We start from the raw sequence: 25,906 nt of genomic DNA, 5'->3' as shown, positions 1-25,906 counted from the left end.
ATTAGTCTATTTGGATTTACTGTCGTTCATTTTGGCATCAAAATCGTAACCAGGCAATCCTGGTGCTTGGAATACAGATCTGAAGTAATATGGTAATGTGTTTGAACCCTTTCATATCAGGGGAACATAACATTTCAAGCTGTTCTCAAAAGGCTGCCAAAACCAAGTCTGACACTATGTGAAACATTTTAGAGAAAAATTTCAACAAACAGGAATTTAGCAAGTAGGAATACACCTATCCCAAAAAAAGTCCCTGACAGAAAACATGCCAGTGTCATGGGAACCACAAGTAAATACTGACTAGTCCTAACCAGCAGGTGGAAATAGATTTTAATAGTATCTAACTAATTATGGTATAAACTTGGTTTGAGACACAAATAGGTTCAATATGAGGTATAAGATTTATGATTTTTAATTTAGCATTTTAGAGTTTCGACAAATCCCTCCCAAGTCAACAGAAAGTCTCATTCTTGCTTAAATAGGGTTTACATCAAATCCCTGGCAAGCACAGGCGTTCCTAGTTGCCATCACCTTTTGTGATGAGTCATTAGTAGCCAAGTTTCTACTTCAGATTGCTTTTCCAACTCAAAATTCAAAGCCCTCACATGACATCCAAACAGAAATATTTACACAAGATGTGTATAAATATAAAGTTTATTCAGTATAGTGTTTAGAAAAATAAGTTCACATCATCTCAGAATACAAATAAAACACTTAATTGTCCAGGCACAAACCCCTATTACAGTACAACAAACATACATACTTTAGATCTCTTTGGTTGGGTAATTAAGCACAGATATGTTTGATGATACACTCTGGGGCAGCATCACCTAACAGTGCAGTAAAGTCTTCTTGATTATTCCCTCCTCTAACACGTACATTCCGCTTAAATTTAATATTTGTTGTAAGGCACAATAAAACCCATATTGGAGAAATAACTGGTTAGTTCTGGACAAACAGTACATGCAGCAAAACAACAAACATCCTCTGAATGTGAATTCTGAAAGCCAGAAGATTCACCCCCTCCTTGAGTTCAGAAATTTAAGAAGCAAATTTTTAAATTATATGAAACATACAACTAAGGTACAAAATATCCTTCAAGATAATAACTGCTAGGAGATACAGGAAGACTTCAGGCATCCTTGCTTTTAAAAATACCATTATTTTTGTTTTCAGAATTATAAAATGACTATTCTTTTTGATGATTTGACATTCTTCTTGACCACAAGCTCTGGACAGTTCACATCCCCAGAGCCTGGCACGCATATTTCACATGATACTGGAGAGATGCACCCTCTTGTTCATCTGCCCTTGCTAAGAAAAGTGCACAGACACTGGAAATCTATGCACATGAAAAGCTCCTGTGCACACAGGGCCAAATTCCACCCTGATTTATTTAACTGAAAATCATCACTGAGGTGATTTTGCATGATTTGAAGTCAGAACCTGTCCATTATTGTCATCAATCTCAGACTGAGAGTAGTAACGACAGTTCCAGCCTCACTTCTGGGTGAAGTCACCTTCTGAATGAGTCTTCCTGAATCCACAGGTAGGGGAAAGCAGTAAATGGGAAGAGGTATATGCTTTGATAGACTGTTTGGTTCTACCCAAGTGTCAGCCTTGTGCTCTGGTTTGTGCTGCCACTCTGTACTGGGCCAAATCCGTCCCAGTGAAATGAATGGACCATATTCCCAGCTGGCATGAAAGGACATTAAAGTCAATGGAAACATGCTAGTTTAGCCCAGCTGAGGACCTGGCCAACAGAAGTCTGTGATTTACATTGCTGAAATGTCCTTGCAGGTATGACCACAGGGATGATGCTGCAAATAGTCCACACAGAGCATTCAGTTCATCGTGTTTCTGGTTTTCTGCAAAACTCTGGGTGCAACAGAAGCAGCTTTAATGAAAAGTAGTAAAGAGAGGGGTTTTTAACATTGTGCTTTGTAAGAATTTGCTTGAACTTCAGGCATAGTTTTCAAAGCTGAGTCTGGGACTAGTAAAGCAGCAGAATTTGGCAATGTTTTCTGTAAGACTTCCAGTGGACTTAGAAGTTACAAACATATGTGAAGTTGAAATGATCTTTTACTCTCATCCATAACAGAGAGGGAGGGAAGAGAAGGAATGTGTATGCCAGGTAGACATACCTTCCATTTAAACAACAGAATGTGATAATAAGGGTTGTTTGTGGGGCTTGGACACTCACTGCCTTCCCATGTGTGGGAGACCAGCATCCAAATCCCCTAAACACCACGTAAAAATCCTTGGTTTGGGAATCTGTGGAGCAATGCCTTATTTACAGCAGCCAAACAACTGGCCCTGGACACTTTTTGGGGCTTTGAGTACTGTCTATTGAGAGCAGTGAGCCTGCCTGCCTGAGGGCCACAAAATAAAAACTTACCCTTGTAAGGAATAAAACTACTTATTTAAATTTCTATTTTAAACACACTGTACCGTGCAATGAGTCTTTACATTGTGCATATGTACCTGCAGAAAACATGAGGTTATAACTACGTTATCTGGAGGGAATGACACTTATTTTCAGTGGGAGAAAGAAAGAAAGAGTAAAAGATAATAAGAAGTTACTTGATATCTGGAAGACTAGATTAATCTTACTTTGTCCCAAAACACTGCTTTTATGTACATCTTCCACTCCCACTGAAGAGTGGGAAGTCTCCTATTAGAAGTACCAGACACTCCAAGAAACGTGCCACTGTAACAAACATAAAAGTTTTTCACATCAACTGTGCCACAAAGCCGTGGAATTCAGAGCCTCAGTAACACAATGAATGCAAAGAAGTAAGAATTAAAAATAAAGTAACAGGTACTGTTGTAACACCACAGTCTCTTCAGTTATGAGAGATGACCACACCAACAACTGCTCTGAAATATTCCCTAGCTTGCCTCCAAATATAGTCTGAGCTTCACAAACAAAATATTAATCCACCATCACTCCTTCAGAGCCAAGTACACGTTCTCCATTAAAATGACCATGATACAGGGTATTTCTAATTTTCCAAATGGCTGAATGATTTCATGCAAAGCATATACAGCTACTACTACTGTCATCACCATCTTAGTTACATGGGTGAAGAAGAGGTGGGAAACAGATTGCTCATGCTGGGGCCCAGCAAACAGATAAACAAGCAGAGCTGCTGGGAGAACTCTGGACTATCGGATTCCCTGCTCACGCGGAGCTCCCGGGAACGTCAGGGAAAGTTGTGCCAGGGGAACATAGAGCTCCATGTCCTGCTTGTGATAATCTCTGCTTTAAAGCACTTGCCTCAAACACCCTGTTTGCCTGGGAGCACGTGGGGACAGCCAACTGCTGATGAGCTGCTCCTGCCTGCAGAGCGCCAGCGGCTCCGTACAGCTGCAAATGCTCCCCTTGCACACTCCTTCTTCCCTTTTCCTGCACTTTTCCCTGCAGCTCTGGAGACTCAGGCTCACAGAATGGACTCCAGTGCTCACCAACCGAGCTCAGCCTCAAGGTTCCACAGAAAACCTCGCAAAATACGCAATATAGTGCAAAACTACAATGAGAATGCCGATGCCGTGCTCACAGTGCACGGAAAAACCTTCATTCCCCAAAAGCTTTCCATGAAACCAGTTAAAACCAAGACAAACACACTGGGATAGGCCACCTTAATTATCTTTCCTTTCCATTTTTTTTTGTTTTGTCCTTTACAAGTGATTTTTGTTTTGTCCTGACCCTGATCCAGAGCCCACAGAAGCTTATGAAAACATTTCCCATCGCCTTCCAAAGGCTTCAGACCAGGCTCCTGATGAGGACCAACACGTGCTTTAGTTACTGTATATATTCACATTAGGATAAAATATAACAAAACCAAACCCACAAGGATTAACAGCATGTCATTTTTGTACATGTGAATTCTTCTTATTATTTTAAAGCTTAAAGGATGTGCTTTTCCATGCTACAAAAACTCCTCTGAAGGAAAGGTTAAGGTCTGTTCCACCTGCCCAGAGCCCACCTGCTTCTGCTGTCCCCAGGGAGAAAGGTGTGGACACCCATCCCCAGCCAGGCACCGACCACGGCTGCTGCAGTTCCCACCATCAGCCCCCAGGCTGCTTCTCCTGGGAAGATAGATATAAATACAGACTCAACTGCACTCCTGGATGGGGCAGCTGCAGCCCTCCCACACGGGCTGGTTGGCCAAAGGGCCTATGTGAACATGGGGTTCCCTTCCCTGGCCTGTCCATCCAACCTTTCCTGCTCATCTGCCTCAGGCTGGAGCCACGAGCTTCTCCTCGGCACAGCCCTGTGGTCCCTCTGCAGACCTCTCCTGTCCTGCTGACGTGGTGCAGAAGGACCCATCCTTGGCTCTCTGCACTGCCAGGAAATGTGACCATGTCCAAAATCACCCACAAAGTCCAAAAGACTCTTAGACCTCTTCTTACTCGTGCAAGCAGGGGCACCCGAGTCAGCGGGTCTGCTTGCAGAAGTAAGGCATCAAGATTTGGCCCTGAGGACGGATATTTGCAAATCAGTGTTTTTATTCCTCCTGCCACTGTGCTTTAGTAACAAAGATAAGGCCACTAGGAAGAAAGGCACGTGGAATTCTGTAAAAAATACACAAAAGGGTTCAACTAATTCGCAAATTACTAACAAAACAAACAAAAAAACCCCTGAACACAAAAACAGAGGGGGTAGAAACAGTGACCTCCTGGGTTTGTGAGACTGGGAATTAATTTTCTAGTTTCAGTGTGATTAACATTTTACTTTTACAGTCTATTGCTTGAAAAAAAACTACAAAAAAGTAAAACCTTGTCAGAAATAACTACGCTTACTTCCTGCTCAAACAATAAAATAAATTAAACAGCCAGAAAACGTTTTCCTTTTCAATGCATTGTGTCTAAAGTGAAAGGGAACATAAACCATAAATAAAATCCATTGTACTAATTAAAAAAAAAAGTCTCCTTTATAAGAACTGAAACAATATTTACATTCATACTGGATAGAAAGCTTCTGAATTGCATAATTCGAGTTTCAAATGATGCCTTTTCTGGTGCACTGACAAAATGCTAGCTGTAGCATTTAAAAACCTGTACATGATTGATGTGAGATTTTTGGTTTGAATGCAAGTCTGCTGGAAAAAAAGCAAACATACCAGTAACAATATTATGATTTTGTTTTGTTTCTTAACCTCAAACAACATAAAAGTAGCCGGAGAGGTATCGTCTAGAGTTCCTTAGAAATCTCTCAATGCCCATGGACTTGAAGTAAACAGAAAAAAATGTCTGCATTGTTTCTACTACTCTGGAGTGAGATTTTTGTTTTCTGTCTGAAGCTAGGAGTGTATACTTACTGGTAAGAGTATGTTGTACTATGGAGAGTCTAGTTAAATTTTCAGGGGAGTATCTGGTAGCCAAACCTGTACCCATTCCTCAGTACTTGTCCTGGCTATTTCCTTTCTCCTTTAATCTGCTTAAAAGAGAATACTGCATGCAAACCAAGCGTGGCAACCTAATTCCATTGCCAGAGATTCCTCTGTACATTGATTCAGACCACTTAAATGTTCTTCTGGTTTCTTTAAATGAAAAAAAACCCCACCAAACCAAAAAACCCACAAACACCCACTAGGTGTTTGTTAGGGCCTCAACAGGAGACTTATCTATTAAAACAGAAAGCAAGAAAAGAAAGAAGTTACAAGTCTTGCATAACTTCATCCATCTGAACTGTCTGCAGTTTGGCAAGTTCTTTTTTGTCCGTTTCCAGTTCTTCACATACCGTGTCAACCATGTTACTCATAACATACTTAGATTTGGAATCCAGCATCATTAAATTGCCAGTTGACTTACTCTCAGAATTAGGTAAGAAATTCTCTTTGACATCAGGTACGGCTTGCAGAACCAACCTGTGCTCTCTGCCAAAATCCTGGTGCACTTGTGCAGGGGGGTGGCTGACACGGTCTCCACTTGTTGAAACTATTTCTCCAAGCACGGGCTGTGCTGTAGAAATGGACAACAGATCCTGACTGGTGATGAGGGGACAGTTCTGGAGGGTTGCATAGTTAGTGTTGCTGATAGATATCACCGTAGAGGTACTGGTCACAGGTGAAGACATGGACTGACTCTCTGAGATACCAGAGCTCAGTTCTGCAGCATTTAAAAGAGTTGGTGGTGTAAGGGAAAAATTATGCGAGGGCGTTACATTCACTAACGAGGAGGCCAGGGACTGGAGTCCTGCACTGGATATATTTTCAGAAGACATGTTGACGTTCAGTTGCGTGTTCTGACTGACTGGCATCAACTGAGAAAACACCAGGCTTCTTTCCAGTCCTTCTTGCTTGACAGATCCTACTGCCTGGCCCGAATTGGGAACTGTATAAACCACTGCACTCGGAGCAAGGGGGCTGAAGAAAACCTTTCCTTGCTGCACTGTTGAAGATTCAGTCGTAAAAGTTCCTCCATCAGATGTGCTGGGGTTTACTGAAACATTACCTAGGGAAAGGGAAGCCAAAGAAAAGAAAACAGAGATTACAGCTAGCAGAGTTATGCAGTACCGGTCTTTTTTATCTTTGCAGTATACACATACACTAATATTTCATGCAACACTGAAAAGCAATTTTTGTAGCAGGTGAGAGAAAACTTGGTGTAAAGAAATCAATGCTGTTAATAGAAGTTGGTTCTAGAAAGTTAAAAAAAAAAAAAAAAGTTTCTGGTATATTAGATTAGGTATCTTTCAGACTCTCATTAAGGGGCAAACAGTCCCCAGCCATGTGACTAAAATGAATGTGCTTTGGCCTTCACTAGTTGCCACCACTCAATTTCAACCTAAGAATAGAAGCATGAAAAGCTATTAAAGATAGTTCAGTGACAGACTACAGCTTGTGTGTGGGAACTGGAGACACGTCACATGAAATCCACTACTGCTGGGCAGAACCTGTCCAAGTCAACCTGCACAGAAAACATGAAAAAATGGTCCTTTCTACTGGTCTAACTAGGTAATCCTCAAGCACTCAGTTCTATTCCCTTTCACCTTGCTTTATCATGTTTTTCTAAAATCCTAATCCTACCACATCCACCACGCTGTGAAAAGTGACCCAGCATGCCTGCCCTTGCTGAAAGCCATGGCACTGCTCGTGTGGTGCTGTAGTGAGCCAAAGCAAGAAGCAGTGGCCAGAAATGACCTGGAGTTGTTTTCACTGGACATGTGTCATGTCAGTTGTCATTATGCTAATTCCTAAAATAAGAAATACTGGCTCTTGGGGCTGAGTCCCACTTGGAACACCTCTCTTTCTCAAAAGCAGTTTAATTACAAGAGACTACAGTTGGACACAGCTGAATATTTTATAACAGCACCGAAAGGTGAATTTCTCACATGAAGAATATTTTAGTTCTCTGTTAATCTCAGTTAATCAATGACAATTTTTTTGAATATATTATGCATATGGGTGAACTAGAATAATAAAGGCAGGTAACTTGAAGTTACTGTCAGTATTATTTAATGGCTAACTTGAAATTGCCTGCAGCATGCTCCACTTGGAATAGGCAACCAGCTATCCATCCAAAGAAACCAGAACTTTTCTCTGCACCAAAGATATGGTGGATCACTCTCCAGTGGGCACTCAGTATTTTTAACAATAGGGAAAATGGTCAGAGAAGAGCTTATTATGAATCTTAGGACTTTCAAATACAATAGTTCTACAATACTTAAAAGGACTGAACTTTCTTTCTCACCTTTGCTGGCTATTAGTTTATGCCTTGGAGCATGTAGATTAAGTGGCTTTAGTAATTACAGGTGGCATTCAGACTAAATGTCTTCTCTCTTTAATCTTGGTTAAACTATGTGCCAATAACTTCCAGTGCCTGTGAGTGCCACATTTTAGGACCTTATAATTGTGCACCCATTTGAAATGTGGTTACAGAGCTTCAGTGTTCCTCCCGTGCTTCAGCAAGAGCAATTCACACCCTACACACATTAAATTCAAAGAAGCATAGAGCACAACTTGACTTTCATTATAGTATTCACAGCTCCTGAAACTAGAGAGAATCATTGCAGTTTAATAATTTTCATAATCAAAGATAAAGTGGCCAATGAGTACCAACTATATTCAACTGTGCTTTTTAACTGACCTGCTTCAAAAAAGGGATCCAGAACTAGGTTTGTGCTCCCTGGGATTCCTCCTGGCCAGCTGCAAGATTCAGACTATGGTATGTTAAGACCAACTTTAAAGTAAACTTGGGGAGGAGCCTGCACACTTGGCACATGAACCTGTGATGACATATTTCCCTTGGACTGAGGGCAGTTTTATTCAAATAGCCTCACATTTTATATCTACAAGTTAGTGCTTACTTCTATTGTTATGTTATCTGTGTTTCCCTCAAGTTTAATCTTTCTTAATTATGGAATAGAAAATGTACAAGCAACTGCTCGGTCTTGTTGTGTCTACAGTAATTCAAAATGTATTTTTGTGAAATGCCTTCGTTAAGAAAACAAAAAAACCAAAACAACTACCACAAGAACAACAACGGTAACAATTTCCAGCTGTCATAATTTTCATTTTTATGAACATTCTCATTAAAAGAATTCAGTGGCAAATGGGGAATATTTTGAGTTACTGAAACATGTAAAATTTGCAGATATTTGTGAAGACTGGCATCACAGACTTCTGTGAACAACATGATGAAAGGGGTGTAAATTACCAGACCTCCTTCCATGCTCTTAACAGAGGAGCTCAGCCTCATCTAACAGTCTGCCCACAAGCATAACCCACTATAAAGGGAGGCAAACGGTATTATTTGATGTTCTGTGTGCAGCCATGGCTGAGATACAATGTTGATACTTTGGAAGAAAAGGACCACAACTTCAAAAATGCTAAGTGTGCCTGATTTCCAACTTTTTCTCATACCTCTTACTGCAAGAGGCAAAGCTTTTACCTTGTGAAGCTGCCACAGAAACTGGAGGCAGCTGCAGAGAAGAAAAACCAATGCTTCCGTTCAGCAGCTGGCCATTTGTTCCTGAATTGGGGATCTGGACAATGCCATACTGGTTTATTTGGACAGGAGCAGTAAAAGTAACTACGGAGCCTCCATCCTGGGAAGCAGCAGTTTCTACGCCTTCCCTTTTCACTTCTGAGCTCGGTATCAATCCTGGGAAAGTGACTGGGATGTTGCTAGGGCTGAAGGCTGCTGTGGCATTGGGGACTGAAGCCTGAAGGAGTTTGAAGTCTTTAACATCTTCTGACGACGACGATGACAGTATGTCAGTGATGGACACCCCGTTGCTCACAACACTTGACGCGGTTTTGGGCGAATTTAAGGTAACAGTCTGCGAAGTGCCCACGCTGAGTCCATTGAGTATGACGCTGTTGGGTCCCTGAAGAAATGAGCTACCATTGAGGAAGACAGGAGAGGTACTGGCAGACATGAGGTTTCCATTCAACAAGACACCAGACGAGCTCAAGGCTATTTTAGTGTTTCCAAGCTGCTGCATGTAGACAGGCTCCATGTGGCCGGGAAGGCTGAGGCTGGTAACGCCATCAGATGAGCTGGAGAGTGGATGGGGAGATAAATCCTCCCGCCCCTTACTGGATTCATCTTCTGTGCTAGGGTTGCCATCAGACTCGCTATGGGAGAAGATGGAGAGATGACATTGCATTACCACGGCATACCAGGATCTCTGCACCGAGGGGGACTTCTAGCTTTAACACAAATATGTGAAAGTTTCCACAAGCATTTTTTGTCTGTGTTTTGCCTTTACAAGGCACTTTAAACGAATATTCAAGCCAAGGGAGGAGGTTTCTTAGAATAGAACACATCAAACCAAACGCTCGCCAAAGGAGAAACTTTACAGACTGGGTTATGGAGTTGTAAATAAATTCCTCCACCTCAGCGACAGAAGGGGACTGCCTGGGCCCCCCTCCTCCGGCCCGGGGTGTCCACACGTGTGAGACCGGCCGCGGCCATTTGGCAAAGCGCTGGGAGGTGAGGCAAGGCCGGGAAGCGCCGCGGGACCCTCCGGACTCAGCCTGCCGCCCCCAGCCCGGGGGAAGGGGGAGACCCCGGCCCGCGCTGCCCCCGGTGCCGGCGGAGGCACCTCCGGCCGTGCCCGGCGCCCGGGGGGGAGGGACGGAGGGATGGGGGGCGGCCTTTGTGCCTCCGCCCGGGGCTGCGCCGGGTTTTTTCGCTGACTGGTCCGCCCTCGGCTGCATTTTTCGGTCGCTCTCCCCTCCCTCCCCCTCGCCCTTTGATGTGTCCCGCGGAGAGGGGCCGCGGCGGCACAATCGCGCCCTTGGTTGAGAAATGCCTTGGGGCCCCCTCCGCCGGCCGCTTTCCCTCCTTCTCTCCCCGCTCCCTTCCTCCCCCCTCCTCCTCGCGCTTTCTCCCCCCTTCCCGTCCCTTCCCGGAGGAAGGCGGGGGGCGGGAGCGAGGAGGTCACCTCCACCTGCCCGCGCCCCCGCCGCGGGGCGGGGGGAGCCGAGCCCGAGCCGCGGGCGGAGCGGGGCCGGGAGCCCCGGGAACCGGCCCCGCTCCCCCGCTGAAACCCGAGCCCGGCCCGCTCCCGAGTCAGGTTTCAAAACAGACGGAGCGCCGGGACCCCGCGCGTCCTCCGGCCGTCAATGATTAACTCTGTCAGGCGCGACAATTGAATAAAAACAAGGAGCGGGGGGAACAGACACCCCCGGCCCGTCCCCGCCCGGGAGTCCGCCCCGCGGCTCCCCCGTGCCGGGAGCTCCCCCGGGAGCGCGGGGCGGCGGGTCCGGGAAGTTTCCCCGCGCCGCCTCGCACGCCCGGGCCGGGTGGGTGTGTTGGGAACGAGGGAGCGGGGAGGAGGAAGGAGGGGAGGACGAGGCGCACCGAAGGTAAGCGCCATGTTTGCAAGGGAAGAAAGAGCCGGGAGAGGGAAAGGCAGGCGGGAGAGGGGGCGGGGAGGAAAAGTTTTCCCTCACCTTTTGGACTGGGTCTCGGAAGGGTTGCGGTCCCGCTGCCTACGGTTCTTGAACCAGTTGCTGACCTGGGTGAGGGACAGCCCGGTGATCTTGGCCAGGTTGCGCTTCTCGGCGGGCGAGGGGTATCGGTTCTGCTTGTAGAGCTCCTTCAGCGCGTTGCGGGACTTCTCCTTGAAGCAGTAGACGGTCTCCTCGCCGTCCCAGATGGTCCTGGGCAGGGGGTATTTCCTCCGCAACCTGTACTTGTCCACCGCCCCCAAGGGTCTGCCCCGGGCTCGCTCCGCCTCGGTGTAGCGAGCCTTGTACCAGAGCTCCTGCAGCAGCGGGTGGTTGGAGGAGTCGAAGTTGTGGCTCTCCAGGATGCTGTAGAGCTCGGCGTAGATGCCCTGGTGAAAAGCCACCAGCGCCCGGGCTTTCATCAGGCTCTCGTTGCCACGTAGCAGATCGCTCTGGGGCAAAGACCACAGGAACCTGGCCAGGCGGTCCAGGTTCCCACCTTGTTGCAGCGCCTCGCACACGCAGGCGACGTGGTCCGGGGAGAAAGCCAGGGGGGTCTGCGAGGAGGAGGAGGAGGAAGACGACGAAGAGGAGGGAGAGGAGGCAGCGTGGTGATTCCTGGCCAAGAGTTCCGTATGGAGCAGTACCTGTTCCGCGGCTCCCTCCTCGCCGGCGGCGGCGGAGCCTGCATGCTCCATGGGGAACGGGGCAGCGGCGGGAGGGGGCGGCGGCGCGGGCCCGTCGGGGGCTTCGGAGAGCATTTCCATCACATTTTCCTCCTTGATCTCTACCGCGATCACGATGTCGTCCGTGGCGGGGGAGGCAGAAGACATGTTTCGGTTTGTTTTCTTTTTCTTATTTTTTTTTTTTCCTTTCTTTTCTTACGGGTTTCTTTTTTTCCTTCCTCCCTCCCCCCCCCCGCGTTCCCTTCTCCTCCTCTCCCCCCTTCCTATCTCTCTCCTCCTCCTGCTGCTCTAGCCGATCAGGTTTCCCCCGGCCCCGCGGTGACCATCCGGGATCGCTGCTGTATCCCGGCCGCGCTCCGCCGCTCCCCCCGCCGCGACTCCCGCACCCGCCGCAAGACTATGTGGCCCCGCCCACCGCTGCCCCGGCCGCGCCCTCCCATTGGCTGCGCCGCGCCGGGAGGGCGGGGCTACAGCGTCTCCGTGGCAACCGTCAATCAAGCGGCCGCGCTCCTCTCTCCGCTCCCCCCCTCCCATCTCCACCTGGAGCCCCCGGGAAGCGGCGGCTCCGTCACCTGCGGCTTTCCCTGGAAGGGGAAGGGTTAAAACGCTCCCGGTGCTGTCGGTATTGGTGGGTGAGGGAGTTTTGCTATGTTCGCTTTTGGGCCCCTCATTTCAAGAAAGTCATTGGGGTGCTGGAGCGCGTCCAGAGAAGCGTAGCGGAGCTGGGAAAGGGTCTGGAGCGCAAGTCCTATGGGGAGCTGTTGAGGGACTTGGGAGTGTTTCGCCTGGAGAAAAGAAGACTGAGGTGTGACTTTATCACTGTCTGCAGCTCCCTGAAAGGAGGCTGTAGCCGGGTGGAGATCGGGCTCTGCTCCCGGGCTACCAGCGACAGGATGAGAGCACAGAGTCTTAAGCTCGCTAGTGGAGGTTTAGGTTGGACATTAGGTGAAATTTCTCCGGAGAAAGGGTGATTAAACATTGGAATGGGCTGTCTAGGGAGGCGGTGGAGTTACCATCCCTGGAGGCGTTTAAGGGCAGACTGGACGTGGCACTTAGTGCCGTGGTCTGGGTGACACGGTGGTCTTTCCCGAAGTAATGGATTCCGTTGTTCCTGCTGGTTAGTCATGGGCAAGCGTCCCCCGTCTCCCCCTGTTACACGCGGAGCTCTGTGGCCCGGACAGCCCCCCCAGCCCCGCCGCCGGGCAGGCGCTGCCGCTCGGGCGGGCGGTGTCGGGGCCGGGACGCGTGCGGAACGCGCGGAGCGGCGCTGGGCGGCGGCGGGGCCTTTTGGCGGCGGGAGGAGGGAGGGGAGCGGGAGGCGGCCATGGACGACCTGGGCTGCCCGCGGTGCAAGACCACCAAGTACCGCAACCCCTCCCTGAAGCTGATGGTGAACGTCTGCGGGCACACGCTGTGAGTGGCTCCGGACGCTGGGGGGAGCGGGCGCGGTCCGCAGCCCCGGCTGCTCTGCGGGGCACCGGGGCCTGGGGGAAGGGGTCGCTCCCCGGGCCGGTCCGGGGGTGGGGGCGACACCGGCTCCGCCAGACCCGAGCGGCGCTTGCGAGGCGGCTCCGTCCCGTCTGTGCCGCCGTTTCCTCGTGTCAGCCGGGGCTGGGGCCGTGTGGGTTTGACGCGATGCCCCCGCTGCCTTCTCTGCGGTGAAATTCCGGGGGGAGGCGGGGAGGGACCCACGGGACACGGCGTGAGCTCGGGACACGCTCCTGCCCCGCCGAGCTGCGATGCTTCGGGCTGCGAAACGGGAAACGCAAGGGAAAATACATTTCCCACGGAGTTAAACATTTCTTGTTTAAAACTGTGCTCGAGTAGTAAAGAAAAAGGTGTTTCGTTGTACTCTTTTAACGTGTTAATTCTGCTGAATGAAGAGTGCTTTGCTGAAGGTTTGGTGCTTGTTGGAATGTTGGAAAATCCTCTTGCGAACCTGTGCTGATGGTAGTCTTAACTCATTCTTTTTTGCTATTTTTTCACTCCACCATGAACAGTCATTATTTTTTTCCTTTTTCTCCCAAAACTCGACCCTTAGGTAGTACCCAGCATTGGCTCTTGCTGATATAGGTCACAACTAGCCTGAACTCATTCACTTTCAGATCTGGAGACAATCCTTAGTGTGGAAGGTTAAAAGGCTGTACTCTAATTTCTTTCTGTATGTACACCATAGAAGTCCAATACTGCAGTAGGAGCCTTTTCTATATTTTTAATTTTTGTCTTGTCATCTTTCCTGTGATGTTTATATTTTAAACTACGCTTGAATTTCGTTGAAAAGATGCAGTCTAAGAGCTTTTGCTTGTCTTGGTTCATTGTTTTGAGTGAACAGGATGAAGGAAGTCAGTGACAAGAAAGGATTTATCTTATTGTCTTGGGAAAAAAGTGTTACTTTTCATTATGTTCTCTGCTCTTGTTCTCTGTGGTCCTGCAAGTGTTCTCCTTGTCACAAAGGTGTGGTGGTGTGGGAGAGGTGGCCTCAGGAGTGTCCCTTTGGTGACAGCAGTGCTGGAGTCCAAAAGGCAGCAGCCCCGTTTAGGCAAAGCTGTGCGGGTGTAAAATGATGCCTCGATCTTGCATTCGCCAAAGATCAAAGGACTTGATCAAAGTGGTCCTCATGTGCTTTCAGGCTCCTCCAGAGCTGCTTCCAGCAGAGGACAGCATGTCTCAGTTTGCTCTCCTGCTTTGGTTCTCAGTTTGGACGTTTTTCGTAGTTGAGTTTTGCTTGAGGCAATTGATGGTGTTTTCTGCTTTACTGTGTGCTGTTGCTAACACCGTTTTTGGGGTTCATGTTCTTGTCTTGCTTCTTGTTTCTGCACAAGTGCTTGTGCTTCCCCCAGCGCTTGTTGTTTGCATCTCTGTTGCAGAGTAGGATCTCTGGGGTTGTTTTTGTTGTAATTAAGGACTCTCCATCTCGATGTGGTTCAAGTGTGCTACTTTTCCTCTGTGTTTTCCTTCCAAGAGCTCTCTCAGGGTTGTATACCTATTATTGTTTCCCTACAGTGTTACAAAGCCTTCTTGCTGGAAGTTGTTTCTTAGTAATGGTTAATAAATTTCCACAGTAACTCTTCTAGAAGCTGGAAGCTCAGATGACCCACCTGTGAATGAAAGGAGGTAATTGACACTTGTTCTTATAAATTCACCATATTTCATTCACAAGGAAGGAAGACTTAATTAACTCCCAAAGCAAATGAGCTAACATATGGAGATTCATCCTTAGTCAATCTATTTTGATATTTTGCAGTTCTTACCATTGAATATGCTGCTCCTAATTTCAATCTAAATTGAACTCTACTGTCAGTTTTATATGCTTGTGAACTTTTTATTACTTCTCTTTTGTAGGAATGTTTTGAAGGCTTTCTCTTTGCTGTTTTTCATTCTAAAGAAATCTCATTGCTTCAGTCTTCTCTCTTCAGTGATTTTTAATATTTTTTTTTTTGGTTACACTTGAGGCTATTCTCACTGGTGTTTTTAAGGCCTTTTCCACTTGGTTTGCATTTTATTTGAGCTGGACATGGTGTTCCATCTGAGTTGTTAGTACAACAGCCAGAATCAAAAGTATTTTGTGTTCTTTTCATATCTTCATTCAGGCAGGATGATGAATCTTGATGTATTTATTTCTTTTGCAGTGATATGTTTGATTCATGTTGAGCGTAAGCCCCAGATTCTTTAGCACTTTACCACACAGCATATCTGTGGGCAGAACAGAATTCAAACTTGCTTTCCATGTTATATTGTGCAGATGATTATTATTACCTTTTTGCTCTGTTAAACAACTTGTTACTTCAGGTGACTTTTGCACTTGCATCAAATGATTTTGGATTCTGAGGCTCTCCATCCAAGTTTTTGAAACTGTCTGAGATTATTCTTTGTTAAAATCCTGATATTTTCCAATGTGTAGTTTACGGACAAAGTGTCTGGCAGATATTGGAAATTGTTGCTTGTGACCATAAGAAATCCAAGCGAGGCAGAGCAAGATATGAAGCTGCCTGCAATAAGTTCATTGCTAAATAAACCTCTTCCTCTGGTTACTTTCTGTAACAGTGGAGAATGTGAAAAGATTAGAGCCATATGAATGGGCTTGCGACCAATTTTCTCTCTGACTGAAATAATGATAGCTTATCTCTGGGTGTGGGTTTCTAATCATCTCTGACTACTTCAGTATGTTCTGCTTTGGTTTAGATTATATGACTGTCAGTTTAAGAGTGTCAAAAGTCCAGTTAACCAAAGCTATATTGCCTGTAGTTGCTGTTTCATTACCTGTACTGTTACCGTGTCATTGGAGGGGATTATATTCCTTTGATAAGATTTGTTCCTAAGAAATTGTGTGTTGGATCTCATCTGTTATCTGAAATATGTAGGAGATAGGTTTTTTTTCCTCAGATTATTTTGGCATCTTCCCAGGATCTGATGGTAAACCTGACTCTGGTCTGTGCTTTCTTGTGTACTTGTTTCCTGCTCTTCAGAGGCAGATGCTTTTAGTCTTTCTCTAGGTTGTTGGAACTCAATTCAGAGAGCAGAGATGATCTAAAACTTTTTTTTGTCAGTTTGCAAAGGGTAAATATTACATCTACCAGATTTGAAAAACCTTGAAGTACTCCTAATGCTGTAACCCCTGGATATAGTCCACAGGTTTATGGACTACACGTCGATGGGTTTATGGAAGCTCATTAAGCTGTCTGCAGAAGCACATTGCCTTTATGGTGCTTTTTGTTTGAAGGGTGCCGATAAATCTGCATGGAAAATTCAGAGCCGTGGTTTGCTGGCTCGGGAGGTTTGGAGCAGTTGCTGTAATGCGTTTCCCAGTTCTAGCCTGGGCTCCTGCTCCTTCTGCTGTGCTGTGAGTTACATTAGCCAGCTAATCCATCTTACTGAGTGGAGATTGATGCAGAAAATGCCCCAAGTGCTTTGGCATCATCTGTTAGAGATTTTCCCTCTCATTGAATAGTGGGTTAATGCGCTCCTGCTTCAGCTGCGCTTTCTTGCATTGCAGGCATTCTGAAGCAATATTTTCATTTTACCTTCAGTGCTCCCTCCTGGTAGTTTCTTTCCTAAAGCCCTGACCTTTCCTATTCTGTCAAGTGTGCTGTTCACTTAATGAAGTGACCTGCAGTGATGTGATTTGCACTTGTGTAAAATATCTTGGATTTAAAAATATTGAAGAGCCTTTATTTAGCTGATTTGTCAGTAAGCTTCAGATCTTTGTTTCATCTGGGTTTCAGAAAGCTTGTGTGTGGTTTTACCATGAGTTCATTTTATTAATTTTGTGACTCTGCTTTCCATTCTGAAGAACTCTGAGAGTTGTCTTCTTATGCCTTCTGTCAGTCAGATTGTTTCCACTTTCATATTCTTAGGTGGTTCTTGTCCTCCAATTAAAATTAAATTAGAAGGGCCATTTCTTTTATCATGGTTTATTTCCCCCCTTCTTTTTTTTTTTTCTTCTCACCTCTTACATAGAAAAAATCACCTCAGACTATCTGAGAACTTGTTGGGCAAACAGATGTCCTGTTTTTTCTTTCTTTTTTGACAGATGACTGCAGTGAAGGTTCTTCTTGCTATAAAATCCTGTGCTTTGGAGGTTTGGATGTTCATTCTTCTCCTCTTCCTCACTTCATTAATTTAAATCACATCTGAGGTAGATGCCTTGTGTGAGAGTCCTTGTGGTGGCCTCCCATCTCTGTTCTTACTGTGACCTTGACCCTGCCATCAGATTGGTTCTGGATTTTGGCAGCAGCATGCAGGCAGCATTTCTCCTTTCTCATCCTTTGCATCTCTTCCTGAGTCAGTGGCTTGACCCTGTGTTAGAAAACTCACAGTGGCTTTCTCCTAATGCTGCACGTTTGCATGGTCAGTTCTCCCATGGGCAGTGGGGCTCTGGAATGTGCTCGTGGCAGATCAGTGGGATCGGAGTGCTGATAAGCACAGCAGTGCTGCACTGGAGATAAGGGATAGGCAGGTGGCTGCAAGAGGATGAAATCAATCATTCCATCTTTTAGAAACAACTTTCAGGTTGGGATTCCACTGCAGTTTATTCCAGTAGAATCTTGCCAAGCCTTACAATCGTGAGAATGGGTTTTTTGGGGTTTATTTCTTAGTAGTTTGTTTTCCTTGGTTATTGCTTCTCGACCAATATCACCGAAAGTGTAACACCATGTGTTTTTGGCATCAGAGTAATGTTAAATAAGCCTTTTCCACTATAAATCTTCCCTGTCACTGGGAGGGAGGATGATAAATTAGCAGTTAAAAGTTGTTCTAGGATGGGACTTAGTAAGGAAATGCTTAGTTCAAGAATAATGAATGTCTTTTAAAGTTTATTTTCTTAAGTATAACAGAGATTCAAGGCATCAGATACTTGGCTTTAAAGAAACTTTTGTGCAGAGAAAAGTGTGTCTAATTATGGAGCAATGCTTGATTAAAGTCCTGTAATGCATTAGCTTCTAAGGTGCACTGATGGCTTTGCTTTCTTTTTAGGAGTTCACTCAAGAATTATATTCAAAATCTGTTGTGTATGCATGACAATTTTTGGTTATTCAGACAATTCCTGGAGTCTTTTCTAAGCATGCAGATGCTGTGTGCGTGCTTGCCAATGGAGTTGTAATCCACCTGGCTTCACTTGAGACCATGAATTATCTTTTACTCCGCCTGCTTGGATTTCATGGCCTGTGTTGAGTTTTAGGAGGCAGGTTAAGCATATCCCACTGATTTACTTACATAAAGAGGAAAGGAAATGCATCCACCCAAACCCGAAAAAACGTTAAGGTTGTTACAGGAGTGGGTAAAGAGATTTATTCTTGGCTGTAAACTTGGACCATATGGTCTCCAACAAGGAGATACAAAATTGTTAGATAAAAAAAAGGCAGTTAATTGTGACTGCTGGTTCACCTTTGTTATCCCACTGCCTTTAATAGGGAGCAGGAAAGAAACTGGTATGTAAAGCTGTTCCTTAGGAGTCAGTCCTGGTTCTCCAGCTACCTGTGAGCCATCCTGGCTTGTAGAGGGAGGAAATGTGGGTGTCTGCAGACCAGCAAAAGCAAAGAAACTCCTTTTCTTCCCCAATGTCATGCCAGCTGTTGTGCTGTCTTGGCAAAGTGTCATTTCCAAGCTTGACATCTCTGTGAGACAAGGGCTCAGGACCAGAGCAGCCTCCCCAGAAAACCGGGAAGTTCAATTTCAACTGCTGCCAGTTTGGTGGTTTTGGGCTTGCTCATGTACTGCCACAATCTTAGACAGTAGCTGATGAACTTACTTTATTATAAGCTTTTTCTGGTCTCTTTCCTGTCTTCATGAGACTTATGGAAAGGTGTCTGGGCTCCTTACTAAAACGCAGGGTTTTTTTACTCCTGTTTCCAGAGGGAGATGTATTTATTTCTCATTTAATTTGTTAATAAGGCTTCAAAAGGAAGACAGTGTGAAAAAGCTTACTGTCTCTAGGCCCAGCTTTGTGCTGCTCAGGGGAGACATCAATTCACCAAGTTGTGTTCTGGGGATTCTCTAATCTGCCCTGCACCCTGTTAGGTTTTTTCCAGGGATTCATTAGGGGGAAAAGTGCATCCTTGGAGAGCTCTAATTGCGGTGTTAACGGCTGCAAAGATGAGGAAACAGAGGTTACATTATTTACATATTTATTTTAATCTCAGAAGCTTCTGGAGTTTTGTGGCTGTCAAATTCCTTGGGAGGTAGAAGTAGGAACATCCCTGGTGAATTCAGGGGAGTGGGGTCTCATGTCAGTGCGTGGGGCTGGACTTGTTGGAAAACAGTTTGGAATCTTCTTGTTTAAACCCCTTCCAAGTGAAAGGATGGCTTGGCTTCCTGCTGCATTTTTCTCTGCAGTGTGGTTCAAGAAAATGCCTTTCTTCTAGGATGGGGGGAAACCCTGGAGACTGTGGAAAATAGCATAAAACTTTATTTCAGCCAAGTGAATTTGAGTGAAGAACTCTAAACTAGAGGTAGGCAGTGAAGATCTGTCAGACCTGTACCTTTTAATTTGAGCATGTGGGAATTAGGGGGGCATAAATATGCATTTGAATTTTATTTGGCAAGCTTTTTTTCCCCTAAAGAAAATACCTTGAATTCAAGATATATGAGGACAATGATTCAGGGCTGTCACTTGTAAACATAAAGGTTGGCTGTGATATATATGATTTTTAGGCCAAAAAAAGTGGTGTGTGGGCTTTGGAGCACAAACAAGTATGAGTGTGATGGTTCAGCCATGGAAGTGTCAAGATTTGTGAACAGGCAGCAGGCACGAGGAAAAAAGCCACCAAGCTTTGGTGCTTACCAGACCCTTGAAGGAGCTGATCTAATTTGCTAATCTGGCAGAAAAGGAACTTTTTTTGTCAGTTAATACTGTTTGTAATACTGTTTGTACAGAACTAGCAAGGGGAAGGGGTTTGTGAATGGTTAGTCAGACATCAGAGGTCATCTGTAGGAATCTGTGTCTAAAATGAGTTAGGAATGGGGTGGAAGGAAGGACCTTCTTATGACACAATGTTAATTTAGCTTTTTTAACCATTTTGTGAAGCTTTAAAAGTTGGCTTATCTGGGAGAGCAAGTGTTCTGTTTTGTTTCTTAGGCTTGGTTTTTTGCTGTTATTATCATATCACACCTCAATTTAGGTTCCTGGATGGTAGATCCTTGTTTGTATGAAAAGCATGAATAATCTTGGTGGATTAAAGCAGACTGGGACTCCATGCAGTTGAAAATCTCAACCAGAACAGGAATTTAGCGTGGTCCTGAAAGGGCCTACTTTGCTTTGGGGAGATAAGTAATGAAAGCTATGTAAATATATTTCACTCCCAATAATTTCCACCTCTGAGAGAATTCTCTCAGTTTCTTTTGTGTGACTTGTGAGACACATCAGGGAGGTCTTTACTTATTTTGTCAGATCTACTATGAGACTTTAACTGATGCTTGGTTGAAGTAATTGCACAATCAAAGCCTGTCTGCTGCCTCAGAGGAAGAAGCAAATTTTTTTTTTTTTTTTTTTATGTTAAGTGGGATGTATTCCCTCTGAAAGAAAGCTTTTTCCTGACTTCTTAGGGAATAAAGAATCTAGGTCATCTTTCTTCTTTGTCTTTTTGGAGTTATTCCTGGTTTTATTAATTGGGATTAGATGCTCTTTGGATCCAGTTCCATCCCATTAGTCTTCCAAAGTCTCTACAAGTTAGTCATGGGAGGTGATTAAATCATTGCTGAAATACCCAAGAGGTTATTTCCTTCTGCCATCCAGTTTTGACAGTGAATATTTGCTTTTACTTTTGGCTCTGAGTCATGGTCTTGATACTTCTGATGAAGTGGTGTTAATGCCTCAGTTTAATTCTTTTGTTTTAAAACTGGCATATTAAGAAAATCTTCTCTTTTCTCTGTTGAGCTATCAATTGCCATGTCTGCTTGGTAATACTTCTTGTCTGCTTAGCAAAGCTCACAGTGCTCTACTCTTCATTCCCTGTAAGTACTTTCTGGAAATTTAAGTTACGGTTCTGCTCCTTGTGACCTTGGCAAAAGGAAAGCTGTTGTTTATATCCTGTCTCTCCAGTCAGTAAATGGAAAAGTAAATTATTTTTCCTTGATTCTGAAAATTCAGTCTGTTTAAATCTGCAGCCTGGATTGGAGACTTTACAAGAGCATGCAGTGACAGGACAGGGGTGATGGCTTCATGCTTAAAGAGAGCAAGTTTAGATCAGTTATTAGAAAAAAGCTCTTTACTGTGGGGGTGGTGAGGCTCTGGCTGTGGCTGCCCCATCCCTGGGAGTGTTCAAGAACAGACTGGATGGAGCTCTGAGCAATCTGTTCCAGTGGAAGGTGTCTCTGCCAATGGCAGGGGGCTGGAATGAGATGATCTTTAAGGTCCCTTCCAACCCAAACCATTCTGTGGTCCTGGAAATGGGTTTGGGTGCCCAGCTTGAGGAGTCTTCCAACATGCTTGGCCCCTTCTGCACTGGGTAAATGCTCACCCTGTTAGGGGTGAATATAGTAATAATCTAACACAGATGTGGTAAATCTCTGTGCTGAAAACAAGTGCTTCTCAAAAAGAAGGCAGACACAGGAGCTGTTTAAACAATTTTGTATTAGGCAGGTTTTTCTTTCATTTTTCTTTTAATTGCATTGACTTCATTTTAATTGAAGCTAATAATTCTGTGGGTTTGTGAGGAAAAAGGACAATGGGCTTGCTTCTGTGTGGTTCCATTAGTCAGATGTTAATAAGCCATATGCATAGGCTTAATATTTATGAAATAAAGCAAATAGATTCCTGAGTTGTTTTAGAAAGCACGTGTGACTTGGTAGCTGTAAATTCACAGCAGGGCAGACCCAGAAGTGCCCTGTTGGGGTACTCAGGAGTTGTGTTTGTGTGCATGCTCTTTGGTTGGTTGTTCTCTCTACTGGACAGCTGGAGGTGAAGTTTGAATAAAAGCCAGGTCAGCATTTTGAAAGTTGAATTGAGTACTCCATTGTTCATACCTGGTGAGGATATAAGGAAAAAAATTCCCTGAAAATAACAGACTGTGGGACAGGCACTGTGCTGAGCTTGCACTGGGAACACTTCAGCTTCACATTGCTGGTTCCCTCTTTTGGTCTTTTGGATATGCAGGGAACAGTGGATGCTTCCTCACAGACTGCTCTGGCTGCAATTAAAGTCACAGCTAGTAGTCCTAACAGTGATCTGAATTTTGTAAAGACATTTACCTGGTTTCTCTTTTTTAAAAAATATTTTGCAATAATTAATTTTGGCGATACCAGATCTAAGAAAAGATCTTATCAGGAACTGCTGCTATATGTGACAAAATTAAACTTTGTCATAGCTAAAAGCATTTTTTTGATGCTCTGAAAATGATGTTGTTATTGTTTTGAATATAACATGTGGGGGAAGAGAATATATAAAGAAATTCTTGCAGGGTTTTTTTTTTGTGTGGAATGTGGTTAAGTTCAGATCAGTGAGAACAGGATGGCTCTGTCACAAAGGAACAATGAGGAAGTAATCTGTCTGATAAATATTTTGGCTTTGAATTGAGAAACATGAGGTAGTGATTTTTGCTGTGCCCACACAGTCCTGCCTCCATGGCTGGCACTAAGGTTTGATTATGTGTAAGCATTTGCAGAGTCCTGGGCTTAATGTAAGCATGACAACTTCTTTAACATTTTAGACAAGATAAGTGGCTCTACTGAGAGTTAGGAAATAATGGGATGGGACAGAGTGAGAGGAAATGTATTTTGTTGGTTTCCTCTTAAGAAGGAGTGTTGAGGTCAAAGTTCCCAAGAATGTTGTGCTCTTCGGTTTTTTATTAGTTCTGAGAAGTGTGGCCAGACTGCCAGACTTTGCCAGGGTGGAAGAGAAGGACTGATGTTCCTAGACAGCAAAAGGCAAGGGAGTGGTTAGGCCAATGTTGACACCTTCAGGCTGCTGAGCCAGAATGGGAAGTGTTGGGTCTAACTGGGCAGGAAAGTCTGGCACTGGGATTAGATGTATTGCAAGAGCTACCCTCAGAGCCAGGGTGAAGGAGGAAGATCTCTGGTTCCAGACAAGTACAGGCAGACAAATATTTAACTTCTTTGTCTTACTTGCAGGGTGTCATGTGTTTATGTGTAAAAAGAAAAAAAAAGGTATCTTTGTGGGGATTAGAAGCTGAGCAACCTGTAGGTGTAACTAGTGGCTAGGTAATTTTTACTGTGAGTGTATGAATAGCCTTGTGTAAACAGAAGAGTCCAGAGTGTTCTTGGAGTAGTGTCTGTAGGCTTTAACAGACTGGAAAAATAGTCCTTACACACCCTGGACAGCAACAGGAAAGACTGTTGGTGGCAATTGTGTAGTTTGATGTGCTGTGACCTAGAAATGGGAGGCTGCCTTTAAATCCCCAAGATCCCTTGTTTTAGGAAAAGAATGAAAAGTTACCTTTAGTTTTGGGATATGGTTGTGTTCTGTAAAGGGAGAGAGCGAGGTTAACAAGACTGAGGGCAATGCCAGGGTGATGGGATGTTGTTAAACATCGTCAGCAGAGCAGGCTTGGAGGAATTCAGGAGCTGGGGAGATACTTCTCTGCTGAGCTTAGTCTAGAAGTGCTGGATTTCCTTCAACTTTTTAACTTGTACTCTTGCAACAAAATTTTGCTAAACAAACCCTTGATTTCTATTCTGTCTGCCTGGATTTGGGGAAAACACAGTACAGGAGGTGTGTGCAGAATCAGCTGCCTTCACGTGGGCAGGATCTCAGTGATGTGTGAGTGAAGCAGCCCCTAAGAGATTTGTTTCCTGGGATGAAGTTAGGGAGCTCAGATTGCATGGGGTCTGTGGGTGAACCTTTGCTGCTGGCTGACAGATTTTGGAAGGGAACCTTCTCTTCTGCAGGGAAGGTGTGACTGGGAAGCACCTCATGGGTCTGGGGAAACTGAAATGCTGAGGTGGTTGAAAGGGGAGGCTGACTCCCAGTCTGACTGTATGGCAGTAAAGGAAGCTGCAAAGGTCACAAGGGAGACTTGCTTGAAGAAAGGGACATGACTACATGAGAAGTTGGGAGAAGGAGTCATGACCACAGGAAGATGTGAAGTTTTTGGAGGATGAAGGCATAGGAATGTCAGAGATGAGGATTGTGAGTGTGTGTGCTTTAACATTGTGGTGAAAGGCTGTAGGTGTCTAAATGGAAATTAGCCAAGTCACCCCTAGGACACCTGGATACAAAAGTGTTGGCCAGGAGAAGAAGGAAAGGTGCAGAGGAGCATTCAGATCCTGTGTTCCCTCAATGGGCTGGAGCAGCATTGGAGTGTTGGAGTTGGGTGGAGTTGGCCAAGTTCCTGGAGTGCAGTGTTTTGTAGGGGCTCTGCTGTGCCCATGGGATGCCCCTGTGGAAGTGCAGGCTCTGTGTAATTCCTCTTGCCCTCCCTGGGAGCTGGGCTTTGAGCAGAGGAAATCCTACAGGGTGCTAATGCTAATCGCTCTCAAATCAGGAATGTGAAATTTGGGCATGCTTCAAGCATTAATTATAGTGGCTTAATTTCCTTATCTGGTAATGTGGGGATAATGCTACCTCATGGTGGTTTTGAGAAGGTCAGTTATTTAATGCTGACTGTGCATGCCAAAGAAAACTGGAGAGGGGGAGAAAAACAGTAAACGTGTCGAAGCAGGATTTGAGCAAGGCAGAATAAACAAAGTCTGAGGATAAACTGGCATTGCCTGTGTGTGTTAGCTGAGTGTTGCCTATCCAAAAGGCTGGAAGAGGTGGGATCCTAACAAACTGGAAAGAGCAACCCCTCATCCTGGTGCCTGGCAGGTAATGCACATTAACTGTAAGGGAAACATGTAATGCCCAGGCTGTATATCATATGCATATATCATATGGAATATATATAGGAATAACATGACATTGAGGCCTCTACCCCACGGCCTGGCTTAGTTGACATAAGGTAATGGATTTTGAGGGGAGGAGCTGAGCAGCAGTCTGATTGCATAAGCCTTTTTTCCAAAGGAAACTGGCTAGCACAATGTGGAGATAGAATAAATTTATATTGTGGTGCACGACCACAAGAGGGATCAGACTGCTTGAATTTTCACTTTTGTGTTTTTGATTCTGCCTTCTTTCATGTAGCCTGTGTTACATGTGGAGATTTTAATTGTCTGACTTGCCAATGATAATATGAGAAATGTGGTTGGGTAGTGGGCTTGGCTGTAGTTTGCTTTCTGTCACAGGTTTGTTTCTTGGCTTCAGTCGCTGCAGTAAGAACACATTAGTGCATGACTTTGATAAATAGATTTACATTTCTGCTTGCACAAGAAGTTATCTCTTACTTTTTGCTAGGTAAAGCTTCATTTCCAATACGCTGTTTATTTAAAATGAATGTTCTAAAATGTGACTGTGCCATTGAGTGCAGATGAAATACACAGCCTGTATTTTATATGGGCTTGATCATGCAAACCTGATTTTGCTCTCCTGGTTTCTTTCTTCTGGAGTATCAGTTGTACAATTAGCAAACGTATACAAGACAAATGCTGAAAGTGATCATTCTGTGAATACAATGGACCACAGCCACTTTCTCTTACACTTAATTAGTCCAACATTTTGTTTTAAAATCTGTTTGTTTTCTAGGGAGAATAGAAAAATGCAAAATTCCTTGAAGGAGAATTATCCCAACTTCTTTCTACTGTGTCCTTCCTCCACAAATATAGAAGCAGCTCTATCATTGAAAATTTAATGAAGCTTTCATCAATATAATGCTGTGCCTCTGCGTTCTCTGAAATGTATTCATTTTTAATGAGCTTCTAATTCTAATTTCAGGTAACAGGAACAACTGAACATAACCATAAATCTGATTTGTTTATGAACAGCGT

At 44.8% G+C, this 25,906-nt stretch overlaps 2 protein-coding genes across 2 annotated transcripts in view; one reads left to right on the top strand and one right to left on the bottom strand.

Moving 5' to 3' along the window:
• Nucleotides 1-636: 636 nt before the first annotated feature.
• Nucleotides 637-11,800, bottom strand: SIX4 (SIX homeobox 4). The gene is made up of 3 exons (XM_015631538.3): nt 10,911-11,800; nt 8,899-9,587; nt 637-6,459 (listed from the first exon to the last, which is right to left on the bottom strand). Exons 1-3 carry the CDS (start codon nt 11,738-11,740, stop codon nt 5,663-5,665), a joined length of 2,316 nt encoding a protein of 771 aa, XP_015487024.1. The 5' UTR covers nt 11,741-11,800; the 3' UTR covers nt 637-5,662.
• A 1,089-nt stretch (nt 11,801-12,889) lies between these two features.
• Nucleotides 12,890-25,906, top strand: part of MNAT1 (MNAT1 component of CDK activating kinase) — a 116,601-nt gene continuing 103,584 nt past the window's right edge. Inside the window, exon 1 of the mRNA XM_015631539.1 lies at nt 12,890-13,006. Within this exon, the coding sequence (XP_015487025.1) occupies nt 12,918-13,006 (89 nt within the window). The 5' untranslated portion in view covers nt 12,890-12,917. The remainder of the gene's footprint in view (nt 13,007-25,906) is intronic.

Source organism: Parus major, chromosome 5 (assembly GCF_001522545.3).
Source record: "Parus major isolate Abel chromosome 5, Parus_major1.1, whole genome shotgun sequence".
In the NCBI taxonomy this organism is placed as follows: domain Eukaryota; kingdom Metazoa; phylum Chordata; class Aves; order Passeriformes; family Paridae; genus Parus; species Parus major.
The sequence above is the reverse complement of the archived record's forward strand: the minus strand, read 5'-3'. Positions and strand labels throughout refer to the sequence as shown.